We start from the raw sequence: 15,021 nt of genomic DNA, 5'->3' as shown, positions 1-15,021 counted from the left end.
AAGAGGAGGCGTGGATGAAGAAGGCGTCGGACCCTGAATGCCCGCCCCCCGTGCACATTCGGTAAGTTTATCACATTCTGTTTTAGGGTTTTATTTTTAAAACGGGAGGGTAGTTTAATATAACATTTACGGTGCCTGAAGAGCCTATGTGGAGCTCTAGCAGCATGATTTTGCTGATAGAGCCCCTTTAAATGAACAACAAGGCCAGAACAATATGTATGGATTTGTACTACAAAAAGTGCAGGATGTGTTAGGGGACTTCCTCTGCCTACCACACTTCTGTGTTCCCCCAAAAGTCATGTCTACCAGAGAATAATCATCTTTATCCCCAATTGGGGACAATCTAATTAACTAATTAAACAAATGGTCTGGGAGTTTGGTCCCATTATAATAGTTGGGCACTGGTACTGCAACTCTGCTCTCATTGGCTTCAGTGCAGGGCAAAGAGCCACCTGCTTCTGACTGGTGTCTAGAGTACTGCATGTCCGACTGTGTCCAGTTTAAAAAACCGCATAAAACGCTCACCGGCGCACACCTTTCAAACCCATTCCAATGAATGGGTTTGAAAGATTCCTTGCAGCTTTCCGTCTCCTGCTCTGTTTTGTGCAGGAAACAGAAACCTGCAAAATGGACTCCCGGACGCAGATGTGAAAGAGCCCTTAATTTAGATTTTTTTTTTTAAACAAAATTTGTACCCCATACAAAAAAGGTAGCTGACCTCTGGCCTAGTGCATGCAACTTAAGTGTAACCTAAGTTTATAAAACATCTGACTCCTTTAAGTGTATTATTACCAACGATGAACTTGATTTAAAAAAAAAAAATCCAGAATAACACATTTCATTCAAAAATATTTTTTATTAACATAAATGAAACATAATATAAGGCAATACATTACCACATGGAAGATACATTTTGCATTCTATCAATGCTATTAAGAAAAACCTTTGACATAGAACTTTTTTTTAAGATCATATCATATACTGAAGAAACCTGCTCCCAGTATATAATGTACTATGCATAAACCAGTCCTGTAGCCCAATTACATAGCGAGTCCTTTCATAAATTCTCTGCGTGCTTGTTACAAATGTTTTTAGTCCACTTCTTCAATAACTGGACCTGTGTTGCTGCCCTGTCTTGCTTGGGCACTGCAGCTGGTGCCAGGCCTTCCTCCTGCCATCCCACTTGCTGAAGCAGCTCCTTGGTACAGCTTGGTGATGATGGGATTACACACCTTCTCTAGCTCCTTCTGCCGATGTACATACTCCTCTTTCTCAGCTAACTGGTTCTTGTCCAGCCATGATAGAGTCTCATTACATTGCTCCACAATGCTCTTCTTATCTCCAGGACTTATCTTATCCCTTACGTTGTCATCTTCCACTGTGCTCTTCATATTGAAGACATAGGCCTCCAGGGAATTCTTGGCTGCAATCCTCTCCCTTTGGACATCATCGTCTGCCTTATACTTCTCAGCCACTTGCACCATTGTTTCAATCTCCTCTCTGCTCAGCCGGCCCTTGTCATTGGTGATTGTGATTTTGTTCTGTTTACCTGAACTTTTGTCAGTGGCAGACACGTTGAGGATACCATTGGCATCTATGTCAAAGGTTACTTCAATCTGTGGCACTCCACGTGGGGCTGGGGGTATGCCAGTCAGTTCAAACTTGCCCAGGAGATTGTTATCCTTGGTCATTGCTCTTTCACCCTCAAACACCTGGATGAGGACTCCTGGCTGGTTGTCAGAATATGTGGTGAATGTTTGCGTCTGCTTGGTTGGGATGGTTGTGTTGCGCTTGATAAGAACGGTCATCACTCCTCCAGCCGTCTCTAGTCCCAGAGAGAGTGGTGCTACATCCAGTAGGAGAAGATCCTGGACCTTCTCAGACTTATCACCAGTTAAGATGGCAGCTTGTACGGCAGCTCCATAGGCCACTGCCTCATCAGGATTGATGCTCTTGTTCAGCTCTTTCCCATTGAAGAAGTCTTGAAGAAGCTTCTGCACCTTAGGAATGCGAGTAGACCCTCCGACCAAAACAATATCATGTATCTGAGCTTTGTCCATTTTGGCATCTCTGAGGGCTTTTTCTACTGGATCAAGAGTTCCCCGAAAGAGATCTGAACACAGCTCTTCAAAGCGAGCTCTAGTGATGGAAGTGTAGAAGTCAGTGCCCTCATACAGAGAGTCAATCTCAATGCTGGCCTGGGTGCTGGAGGACAGGGTTCTTTTGGCTCTCTCGCAGGCTGTCCTGAGCCTTCTCAAAGCTCTCTTATTCTGGCTGATGTCCTTCTTATGTTTGCGTTTGAACTCTTCCACAAAATGATTGACCATACGGTTATCAAAGTCCTCTCCTCCCAAATGGGTATCACCAGCTGTGGCCTTCACCTCAAAGACACCATCATCAATAGTGAGAATAGAGACATCAAAAGTGCCACCTCCCAAGTCAAAGATCAGGACATTACGCTCTCCGCAGCTTTTCTTGTCCAAACCATAAGCGATGGCGGCTGCTGTGGGTTCATTGATAATTCTCAGCACGTTTAAACCGGCTATGACTCCTGCGTCCTTGGTGGCTTGACGTTGCGAATCATTGAAATAAGCCGGTACGGTAATAACAGCGTCTTTCACTGGTTGACCAAGATAAGCCTCAGCGGTCTCCTTCATCTTCAGCAACACCATGGAGGAGATTTCCTCTGGAGAAAAGGTCTTGTCTTCTCCCTTGTACTCCACCCTCACTTTAGGTTTGCCTCCATCACTCACCACCCTGAATGGCCAATGCTTCATGTCAGATTGCACCACTGGATCGTCAAACTTGCGGCCAATCAGCCTCTTGGCGTCGAAGACTGTGTTCTGTGGGTTCATGGCCACCTGATTCTTGGCTGCATCTCCGATCAGTCTTTCGGTGTCGGTGAAAGCCACATAGCTGGGGGTGGTGCGGTTTCCCTGGTCATTGGCGATGATCTCCACTTTGCCATGCTGAAAGACGCCAACGCAGGAATAGGTGGTGCCCAGGTCAATGCCGACTGCAACTCCTTTGGAAGACATTATGGTAGAAGTAGATATTCTGAGTGTAAGTGGCGCTGTAGAGCTCTTCTGCTGCTTCGGTTTAGCCAGTCGCTCTCCTTGTCTCAGGTAAGGTGCTAGAAGCCTCGCACTCTCCTTTCTGGTCTCTCTTCTGTTTTGCTGCGGGTGCCGCTGTCATGTCTATTTATACTGTAAGCCGTGTTCTAGCCTCTGAGGTAACAGCCAATCAGCACTCAGGCTCCACACGCTGCTCCGTGCCCAGAGCAACACTCCCGAATCTTCCCTCTGCTGTCAGCCAATCACAGGACAGCTTTGGAGGAGACCCTTCCAGCCGAATCGAGAAACGAGAAGTTCAAGCCAATCAGATTTGCCGGGGAGTGACGTCACTGGGCGGGAACGTTCCCGAAGCGTCTATTGGCTGACAGCTTCTCAGCACGTCTAGTTGCTTCTCGGACTATCTAGCGACGTCTTGTCCGTTCTGTGTGGTAATAATGGCGCTAATAATGATTTCTCTCCTCACCCTCGGTGTCCTCGCTGTCCTGGCGGCTCCTCAATCTCTCCGGTGAGCCTTCACTATATAACATGTCCCGGCCAGAGAGTACAGTCCTGCCCCTGAGGGAGAACTACAAGTCCCAGCATACCATGAGGTAGATATGTAAGGGTAGAGGTAGAACTACTAGTCCCAGCATCATCCTGCGAGGTGGATATGTAAGGGTGGAGGTAGAACTACTAGTCCCAGCATCATCCTGTGAGGTGGATATGTAAGGGTGGAGGTAGAACTACTAGTCCCAGCATCCTGTGAGGTAGATATGTAAGGATGGAGGTAGAACTACTAGTCCCAGCATTATCCTGTAAGGTGGATATGTAAAGATGGAGGTAGAACTACAAGTCCCAGCATCATCCTGTAAGGTGGATATGTAAAGATGGAGGTAGAACTACAAGTCCCAGCATCATCCTGTAAGGTGGATATGTAAAGATGGAGGTAGAACTACTAGTCCCAGCATTATCCCATGAGGTGGATATGTAAGGGTGGAGGTAGAACTACTAGTCCCAGCATTATCCCATGAGGTAGATATGTAAGGGTAGAGGTAGAACTACAAGTCCCAGCATCATCCTGTGAGGTAAATATGTAAGGATGGAGGTAGAACTACAAGTCCCAGCATCATCCTGTGAGGTAAATATGTAAAGATGGAGGTAGAACTACTAGTCCCAGCATCATCCTGTGAGGTGGATATGTAAGGGTGGAGGTAGAACTACTAGTCCCAGCATCATCCTGTGAGGTGGATATGTAAGGGTGGAGGTAGAACTACTAGTCCCAGCATTATCCCATGAGGTGGATATGTAAGGGTGGAGGTAGAACTACTAGTCCCAGCATTATCCCATGAGGTGGATATGTAAGGGTGGAGGTAGAATTACTAGTCCCACCATCATCCTGTGAGGTGGTTACGTTCGGGAAGGATACATGGCTACTTCTTATGTGCTACCTGTTGTGCGCCCTAAGATTTCAGGTTATCTGAGTTCGTTGCAGCTGTAGGTTCGTTCTCACTAGCGTTGCCCTCTCCAGTTTTTAAGTAAAAGTCAACATAGTTTGAGGATTTTGAGCGCACACTGCGATGAAGACTAATGCAAATGTGAACGTAGTGTAACGACGGTGAATGCATTTACATTGTGACTTGCACGTTGGTACAACTGTAACGTCAGTGTGAATAATCCATGGTGATGTGGTTGCAACTGTGTGCGTGTGACATCCAGTTAGGTCTCGCTCACCTCTGCGCCCGGGGTCTCCGTTTTGCAGGTTTCTGTTTCCTGCCTGAAACTGGACAGGAGACAGAAAGCTGCCAGCATTTTTCAAACCCATTCTTTTGAATGGATTTGGAAAGTATCCGGCCGTGAGCGTCGGTGAGCGCTTTGTGCTCTCAGCGGCAAAACCGTTTATTTTTTTTAAACCGTTTTTTTTTTTAAAACTGGACACAAAGTCGGACATGCAAAACTTTGTGTCCAGTTAAAAAAAAGAAAAAAACACTGCAGAGAACACAAAATGCTCACGGCCGGACACGGTCTGCCAGGTTTTAACCTGGATACAGAGATCGGCCGCTGGTGTGAACCCAGCGTTATTTTTATTCGCTTCAATGAATGCAGAGACATCCTCTAATCTTTGGCTGCGCCATGTTGAGCCCAACTTCGCCTCATGGAACATTTAAACTTAAAAAAAAAAAAAAGATCAATTGCTACCCCCCTTTTTTTTCGGATGGACATATAAAGGCCATTCAGGCACCGCTGAAGTTATTTTAAACTACTCCCCCCGTTTTAAAACCCTAAAAAAGAATATGTTAATCCTATCTACCATGGACGGTGGGCAAGCATTCAGGGTCCAATGTCATCTTCAGCCACGCCTCCTCTTCCAACGATGTCCTCAGGTCCCGTCTTCCTCCAGCGCTCACAAACTGCCATTGAAAAAAAAAATGGCGCGGATGCATGCGCAGTAGTAATAGCAGCCATTTTTTATCAATGGCAGTTCGCGACTGCTGGAGGAAGACGGGACCAGAGGACATCTCTGGAAGAGGAAGCGTGGCTGAAGATGACGTCGGACCCTGAATGCCCGCCCACGGTGCACGGTAGATAGGATTTACATATTCTTTTTTTTTAGGGTTTTATTTTAAAACGTGGGTGGAGGGGGCAGTTTAATATAACATTAGCAATGCCTGAATGGCCTTTTTAAAGGCTATTCACGCATATGTGGGGCTCTATCAGCATATTTTGCTGATAGAGCCCCTTTAACATTTAATTCATCCGGGGGCACTGGAAAAAAAAAAAAAAAAGGAGCATACTCATCTGTCCCTGATGCTCCGGTGTCCTTCCGGCGCGTCCCAGTTCTTCTGTTCTGTCGTTGTTTCCCGGGTCTCATCCGGAGATGGCATCAGCCGTAATGTGACCTCTGAGACCAATCAGCGAAGGGTCTGCAATGTCATTACCTGTGACATCACATGTCTTCTTGAGACCAATTAGCATATCTCCAGAATAGACCTGGGAGACGCCGCTGGAGCAGATAAACCGGGAGGACACTGGAGCATCAGGGACAGGTGATGATGATTTTTTTTTTTCTGCCCCCCAACTGACTTAAATGTTAAAAGGGTTGTCCATTTTTTGACTGGGCCACACCTTTAAAGGCCGGGACTATTCGGTGACTTTGGCTGACTCCAGGGTCGCTCTGCAGCTCCTTCACTCATGTTAATGAATGGAGTTGAGTTGTGATCCCTTGTGTGCTGCTCCTAGTCACAAAAATATCAAGCAGTGTTCGATCTTTTTGGGAATAGAAGTCGTGGTCGTGTTACTCTAAAGATTTAAGTTTGTAGACCGGATGTTTTTGGACACAGGGCTACCTAATGTGTATGGGTTTCACAGTATTTAACCCCTTTCCGACATCTGCTGTACTATTAAGCCAGATGAGGATATTTAAATATAGCCACAGGGTATTATATCCTTTAAGGACCTTGGGGTATTCCTTGGGGTATTCCTGTGACACAGAGGGCAAATTCTGCTTTGTTTTACCACTGCATGAAACACAGAGCTTTGGTTGTGACTTACTAGCAGTGGCGTATCTACCGTGGTAGCTTATTCACTTACACATGGGCCAGATAAACACTATTATTATACTCAGGGGGGTCTTTTCATACCCCTTGAGTATAATGATCAGAGGCCCGGGAGAGGTAAGAGAACATAATAAACATGTTACTTACCTTTCCGCGCTCCATACAGGCATCGGGTCTAGTTGTGTGACATCCCTGACGTCACTTGACCAGGACCTGCATTCCAAGTCATGTACATCCATATGATATTAATGATGGCCGACACAACCGAAGACTGTAGCGGAGCCGGAGATAGGTAAGTAACATTGTTTTTTTTTATGTTTGTATCCCCCCCTCCTTGGGTCTCCGATTATTATACTCTGGGGTCTGAAAAGACCCCAGAGTATAATAATTGTTCTTGGGTGTTCATTATGGGACATAATACTGTCTGCAGGGGCCACTATGGGACATAATACTGTGTGCAGGGGCCACTATGGGGGATAATACTGTGTGCAGGGCCACTAAGGGGCATAATACTGTGTGCAGGGGCCACTATGGGGATAATACTGTGTGCAGGGGCCACTATGGGGCATAATACTGTGTGCAGGGGCCACTATGGGGGATAATACTGTGTGCAGGGGCCACTATGGGACATAATACTGTGTGCAGGGGCCACTATGGGGCATAATACTGTGTGCAGGGGCCACTATGGGGGATAATACTGTGTGCAGGGGCCACTATGGGACATAATACTGTGTGCAGTGGCCACTATGGGACATAATACTGTGTGCAGTGGCCACTATGGGGCATAATACTGTGTGCAGGGCCACTATGGGGCATAATACTGTGTGCAGGGGCCACTATGGTGCATAATACTGTGTGCAGGAGCCACTATGGGACATAATACTGTGTGCAGGGGCCACTATGGGACATAATACTGTGTGCAGGGGCCACTATGGGGCATAATACTGTGTGCAGGGGCCACTATGGGACATAATACTGTGTGCAGGGGCCACTATGGGGGATAATACTGTGTGCAGGGGCCACTATGGGGGATAATACTGTGTGCAGGGGCCACTATGGGGCATAATACTGTGTGCAACGGCCACTATGGGGCATAATACTGTGTGCAGGGGCCATTATGGGGGATAATACTGTGTGCAGGGGTCACTATGGGACATAATACTGTGTGCAGGGGCCACTATGGGGCATAATACTGTGTGCAGGGCCACTAAGGGGCATAATACTGTGTGCAGGGGCCACTATGGTGCATAATACTGTGTGCAGGGGTCACTATGGGACATAATACTGTGTGCAGGGGCCACTATGGGGCATAATACTGTGTGCAGGGGCCACTATGGGACATAATACTGTGTGCAGGGGCCACTATGGGACATAATACTGTGTGCAGGGGCCACTATGGGGGATAATACTGTGTGCAGGGGCCACTATGGGGCATAATACTGTGTGCAACGGCCACTATGGGGCATAATACTGTGTGCAACGGCCACTATGGGGGATAATACTGTGTGCAGGGGCCATTATGGGGGATAATACTGTGTGCAGGGGCCACTATGGGACATAATACTGTGTGCAGGGGCCACTATGGGACATAATACTGTGTGAAGGGGCCACTATGGGGCATAATAGAGCACGCAGGAATGTGGTGGTGGTGGTGGGGGTCGGTCAAGGTCTTTGGGGGGGAGGGGCATGTCAAAAGTTTGCCATGGGACCCCTCCATTCCTAATTACCAAGTCTTTGACCTGATCAGCGTTCTCTATAATGAATTACTCCGATGTTTTTCAGAAATTCCTCAGTGTTTATCTTCCATGACTCCACTAGGGGGCAGCAGATCCTTTAGCTGAGCGTCTATGAGCCTAATGGAAAGTTTCTCAATTCTTTTTATTTTACTCAGAATCTGTCACAAACCGGAAAACTCAGCTTGTGATTTATGAAAATGGCAAATTCCTAGAAAACGGAATATGGGTTTTCAGCTGGGAGAACGCGGCGATTACTTGTCAGAACAGAACAATCGCGTTCAAAAACTTCCACATTTAACTCCACAGATGCTGATTCCCTTCACAGTAACATTCGCAAGCTTGTGCAGACAATACGAGCAGGTAAATATTTAATTTGCTTCTTGACTAAAAATATTAGTGATATAGAGTGCCAAAATAATAGCGCCATATAGTGTCTGAATATTACTGACCTTCAATGCCAGAATAATACTTAAAGGGGTTGTCCGGGATAAATGTAAATCCCTACACTAATCTAAACACCCCTCCTACTTTCTAAATAACATAATTTATCAAAAATGTATATTTACCCATATCCCCGGGGTAGTCATGTGACCGCCGCAGGGACATTTTCTGATTATCTGGTGACGATCTGTTTGGGGAATGGAGAAACGGATCGTCACTGGATAATCAGAAAATATCCCTGAAGCGGTCACATGACTGCCCTGGGGATATGGGTAAATATACATTTTTGATAAATTATGTTATTTAGAAAGTCACTATTCCCTATCCACCCCTTTATACTTACCCTCCATACTTCTTCCTGCGAGACGGCGCCTCCTTCTGTAGGCTCACCCTCTTCTCCAAGCGCTGCTCTGCGCACTGCTGTCGATTATACACCTTTAATGTGCAGCTTCCGCATGCGCAGTAGAGTTGGACCATCACTGGAGGAGGGGGAGTAAGGAGAGAGGGTTGACGCTGGGTTCACACCAGCGTCCGGTCTCCGTTCAGAGGTTTCCATCTTCTGCAGGCAGAAGACGGAAACCTGTCAGACCGTGTCCGGCCATGAGTGCTAGTGAGCGTTTTATGCTCTCTGCGGCAAAACCGTTTTTTTTAAACCGGACACAGTCTTGCATGTCCGACTTTGTGTCTGGTTTAAAAAAACAGTTTCGCTGCGGAGAACGCAAAACGCTCACCGATGAACACGGCCGGACACTTTTCAAACCAATTCATTTGAATGGGTTTGAAAAATGCCTGCAGGTTTCCATCTCCTGCCCAGTTTTGGGCAGGAAACGGAAACCCAAAAGCGGAGACCCTGGGCGCAGATGTGAATGAGCCCTTAGTATGGAAGTTACATAGCAGGAAGCTGAACCCCGTAAACAAATGTAGGAGGTTCCAGCGGCTTCCAGACACACCCAGAAATAACTCAAAACATGACGAAAGGTATATGGGTGCATTTATTAATCCATTAATTAATAGTTCTAACGAATTTTTTAAAAAACAAAACATTTTTTGCCTGGAAAACCCCTTTAATGATATACAAAAACAATACAGCCATATGGTACATAATAATTGTATTAAAGGGATCCTATCATTAAAACTGTTTTTTTTCTCACTAACATGTAGGAATCGCCTTAAGAAAGGCTATTCTTCTCCTACCTGTAGATGTCTTCTCCGCGCTGCCGTTTGCTAGAAATCCCGGTTTTTGTCGGTATGCAAATGAGTTCTGGGGGCGTCCCCTATGCTGAGAGAGAACTCTTCTTCTGGCAAGCGGGGGGTCAAAATTCAACGCATGCGCAAGTCAGCTCTGCCGGCGGGCCTATGGCAGAGCCGACTTCACATGCGGGCGCCATTTTTTTGTGGCCGCTTACGAGAGCAGGCGCAGTACGCTCCTGTAGTTCTAGTAGAAGACGCGGTGAAGAGGCCGTTGCTGAAGAAGATGGAGGTGGTGACATCAACAAGGGGACGTCCTCTACACCTAGACCAGTGACAAGGGGACTTCCTCTACACCTAGACTGGTGACAGTGACAAAGGGTCGTCCTCTACACCTAGACCGGTGACAGTGACAAGGGGACGGCCTCTACACCTAGACCAGTGACAAGGAGACGTCCTCTACACCTAGACCAGCGACAAGGGGACGGCCTCTACACCTAGACCAGTGACAAGGAGACGGCCTCTACACCTAGACCAGTGACAAGGAGACGGCCTCTACACCTAGACCAGTGACAAGGAGACGTCCTCTACACCTAGACCAGTGACAAGGGGACTTCCTCTACACCTAGACCGGTGACAGTAACAAGGGGACGTCCTCTACACCTAGACCGGTGACAGTGACAAGGGGACGGCCTCTACACCTAGACCAGTGACAAGGAGACGTCCTCTACACCTAGACCAGCGACAAGGGGACGGCCTCTACACCTAGACCAGCGACAAGGGGACGGCCTCTACACCTAGACCAGCGACAAGGGGACGGCCTCTACACCTAGACCAGTGACAAGGAGACGGCCTCTACACCTAGACCGGTGACAGTGACAAGGAGACGGCCTCTACACCTAGACCAGCGACAAGGGGACGGCCTCTACACCTAGACCAGCGACAAGGAGACGGCCTCTACACCTAGACCAGTGACAAGGGGACGGCCTCTACACCTAGACCAGTGACAAGGAGACGGCCTCTACACCTAGACCAGTGACAAGGAGACGGCCTCTACACCTAGACCAGTGACAAGGAGACGGCCTCTACACCTAGACCAGTGACAAGGGGACGGCCTCTACACCTAGACCAGTGACAAGGGGACGGCCTCTACACCTAGACCAGTGACAAGGGGACGGCCTCTACACCTAGACCAGTGACAAGGGGACGGCCTCTACACCTAGACCAGTGACAAGGGGACGGCCTCTACACCTAGACCAGTGACAAGGGGACGGCCTCTACACCTAGACCAGTGACAAGGAGACGGCCTCTACACCTAGACCAGTGACAAGGGGACGGCCTCTACACCTAGACCAGTGACAAGGAGACGGCCTCTACACCTAGACCAGTGACAAGGGGACGGCCTCTACACCTAGACCAGTGACAAGGGGACGGCCTCTACACCTAAACCAGTGTGTGGTTATAGGTTGGACTTGATGGTCCGTGTCTTCATCTATCCTCATCTACTATGTTACTGTCAGTTACCTGACTGTACTCACCTATGTACAGATGTGAAGTCCATATGAGGAAGGATCAGTACAGTAACGGGGTTTACATCTCCCCAATTCAGTCCAATGGCTTGAGATAAATTTAGTTATCATTAAGGGCTCGTTCACACCTGCGTTCAGGGTCTCCGTACTATGGTTTCCGTCTTCTGCATGGCAGAAGACGGAAACCATAGACCGGGTCCGGCCGTGCGCGGCAGTGAGCGTTTTAGGCTCTCCGCCGCGAAAGCGGATTTTTTTTATCCGGACACAGAGTACTGCATGTCCGACTCTGTGTCCGGATTATAAAACCCGGTTTCGCGGCGGAGAGCGCAAAACGCTCACTGCCGCGCACGGCCGGACAGCTTTCTCACCCATTCAAATGAATGGGTGAGAAAGTCTCCTGCAGGCTTCCGTCTACTGCATCTGTTTTATGCAGGAAACGGAAACCTGCAATAAGGACAGTGAACGCAGATGTGAACGAGCCCTAACTCTTCATTGCCTTGAGAATGAAGCAACATGTCTTATCTACTATAAAAGTTGCCTGGGCACAGACTGCAATAGACTTACAAAAAAACACCCTGCACTATCAAGTCCTACCCTATGAGGCCTCCCTGTGCTCCACCTCGTGTATGTCACTGCCAGCATGTAGCCTCATGTAAGAGGAAATGGTTACGCCACTCATTTACATAGAAGTTATCAGGGTAACTGGCTTGTGTTAATTTCATGAACGTCTGCCAGTCCTACTGCCGGGATTCTGAAGAGAAACTTGGGACAGCAGGGTACAGAGCAGCTGATGGAGATGTGATGGCCGTCAATGTAATGTCAGGGCTCTATAAACCGTTGTTGATGTCACCGGTAACAATTGTCTGGAAACAATGACCCCATTCATTTGTAGCTCTTGTCCTTATTGTCCCGCTGAGAGCCATGGCTTCTGTCAGGGAACTGTCCTATAATAGAGTCACTGCCCTGATCAGCACATTCAGGGCTTGCAGCGAGTTGGCGGCGATCCGACGGACGGTCTGATTGTTAGTGGGATGACATTTTATTTGTATCATAAGCAAAACCAGCTGGGAGGGATTCTGCTCGGCAGTTTTGTTCCTTTTGGTGTCTGATCAATAGGCTGGGGAGATTATTATGTTAGCAATAAAAGAAAGCATTCTGTTGAGTTGATAGTAAAAAGTAATTCTGGGCTGTCATTTCTTAAGGGGGTGTTCAGACCCCTATTTTTATTGTTTAAAGGGTAACTGCTGTTAGAAGTAGCAGCTTTAGTTTTCTGTGCAGGCCCTTCAGTTCACGTCACCGGTGACATCCTGATGGTCCTTAGGGACCCCTGTAGTCAGTTACAGGACTCAGTGGTGACTTCTTATATGGCCCTTGACTGCTGTGAAGGACCATCCCTTTAATGACTTACTTGGATAACATCCGTTTTTACGTCTGGTCTTTAAAAATGGCTCCAACTCAGAAGCAAAACATAACCTCTGGGTCTCCGCAGTTTTACAGTGCAGAGACCCGGCACCAATTCTCATAATCAGAAAAAACTAATTCTTTCACCACCCCACTGATCCGGAGTCTTCTACGTTTCACAACAGCTCCTCTGTGGAGAGATTGTAAGACCTGTCCATACCCTATGCCAGCTGGGAGTCTTATGACGACTCGGTGGGTACACTGATCTCCCATAGTTGCCGTTTCTTGGTCCACATGACTATGACTCCAGCTTTCTGTAGGAGGCGACTACGGAAGTAAGGAAAGTGCAGCGAAAGATGAACAGGATGAATCGCATGTATGGAATGAGGATTTGGGTCTGTTGAAAGGAAAAAGTGGGTGTGAACATTTTTTACAGACATGAGAGCGTTTACTACAGTTCCTGGTGAGCGGATTCCCAGCAGTCATCTGCACGCCGTCACATGAGGAATTTTACAAGAAGTATGAGGAAATTAAGAGGAAGGAGGTTTAAAGGGCCCATAGACTAGATCTGGTGCAATTCATTGAACTTAAATTTCCGTTAGTTATTCTGCACCATCGGTGACTCAGTTTGCCTCCAGAATGACAATGATCTCCACGTCTACTCAAGAGCTGGATCCGGGAGCTGTACTGTACTAAGTTTAGGATTTGTTCACACAGCAAAAGAATAATCAGATGTGTGTTATTGTATCAGAGCCAGAGTTTTGGATTTCTGCACACAGCGTGCCCCATTGGACAGGTGTGATTACACCCCTGTTCCAGCCCCCCCAGGTTCCAAATGAAAATAAGAGGCAGGTTTTCCACATTGGACATATTCTATGGGCCAGAATAAGACACGGGCTACATGGAGACTTTGGTCAGAGACAAAGATCGTTGGGTCCCCTTGCATCTTTTACCATGGTTAGTGAATGGAGTCACATTCAATCATCAATGCCCGATATTTTTGCAACTAGTCGTGTAAGCCTAGGCTAAGCGTAAATCAGACACAATACAAACACACTGCAGTATCTGTGTCAGGGATGTTATTCAGTGCTCATATGCAAATGAAGTGTGTAGGGTTTTTGCTGCAGCTATCTTGTAGGAATCAGCCTCCCTGCCCCCACTCCAGCCTTTATATTGCAAAAGTTGAAACTCCTGTGTTCCATACTGCAAGTTTAACCCAATACTGGCAAACAGTGCTTTTATGGTGTAATGTACAATACAATGGTGTGACTCAAAATTTTCAAGTAAAAGCGATAGACCAAAGTATAGATTGCTTCTATGCCAGAAGTGGCCGAAAACATATCTGTACAAGGACTGCCCGCTGACCTACTGCTCACCTTATCCTAGAAGCCTATCCAAAACTTCTACCTAGTCACATCCTAAACAATACCGCTATTACAGCTCAGCCTTGCCAGGGTTTTTGTGGTTGCATCAATGTGGAAACTGCAGTACAAGTCTACACACATTAGCCCCATTAAATAACCGTGCAAGACCACAACAAATGAACAGATTTCACAGGGCTGACTTGCCGAGGAGGCGGCAGAGACTGCCTAAAATAGCTCTCCAAATTCCTCAGTGCGAATATACCCTTACTTCAACAGGTATCTGAACACAAAACAGACATTAGCCAGGAGAGCATTGTGGGCATGCTCTGACATTATGCTGTGATCATCTCCTCGCTTCATAATAGACGTCACTTTTCATTGTGATCCTACCCTCAAATTCAAGAGTCTGCTGACCCCCTACCCCAGTGTACTCAGCAGAGACCTAGTGTGACTAGGACATTACCATACTTCCTCCCTCATTCAATGGGGAAAAAAAAAAAAAAAAAGACACACCTTTAAATAGCTTATTTTCTGACTAATAGGGATTTCTCCCCCCCCCCCCCCCCCTCAAAAAGGTTCCATAAGACAAGGTCACAAGTCTTCAAGTCATGTAATATTTTCTGATAAGCAGTGACATTAGTAAGAGTCCATAAGCTATACTCCAGTTACTCACTAAGTTACATAGACCGGCGATTCCCAACTGGTACGCCACGATAATCTAGAGGGAATTGGCTGCATATACACCCTTTGTACTA

At 47.1% G+C, this 15,021-nt stretch overlaps 1 protein-coding gene across 1 annotated transcript; it reads right to left on the bottom strand.

The window, feature by feature from the left end:
* Nucleotides 1-889: 889 nt before the first annotated feature.
* On the bottom strand, nucleotides 890-3,159 carry LOC142196083 (heat shock 70 kDa protein-like). The gene has a single exon (XM_075266282.1). The coding sequence runs from the start codon at nucleotides 3,036-3,038 to the stop codon at nucleotides 1,092-1,094; it is 1,947 nt and encodes a 648-aa protein (XP_075122383.1). The 5' UTR covers nucleotides 3,039-3,159; the 3' UTR covers nucleotides 890-1,091.
* Nucleotides 3,160-15,021: the final 11,862 nt, after the last annotated feature.

This window comes from Leptodactylus fuscus, chromosome 2 (genome assembly GCF_031893055.1).
Source record: "Leptodactylus fuscus isolate aLepFus1 chromosome 2, aLepFus1.hap2, whole genome shotgun sequence".
Classification (NCBI taxonomy): Eukaryota; Metazoa; Chordata; class Amphibia; order Anura; family Leptodactylidae; genus Leptodactylus; species Leptodactylus fuscus.
The sequence above is the reverse complement of the archived record's forward strand: the minus strand, read 5'-3'. Positions and strand labels throughout refer to the sequence as shown.

What these genes read in the sequence shown, in the direction of transcription:
- LOC142196083 (XM_075266282.1), bottom strand. Translation starts at nt 3,038, where the DNA reads ATGTCTTCCAAAGGAGTTGCAGTCGGCATTGACCTGGGCACCACCTAT.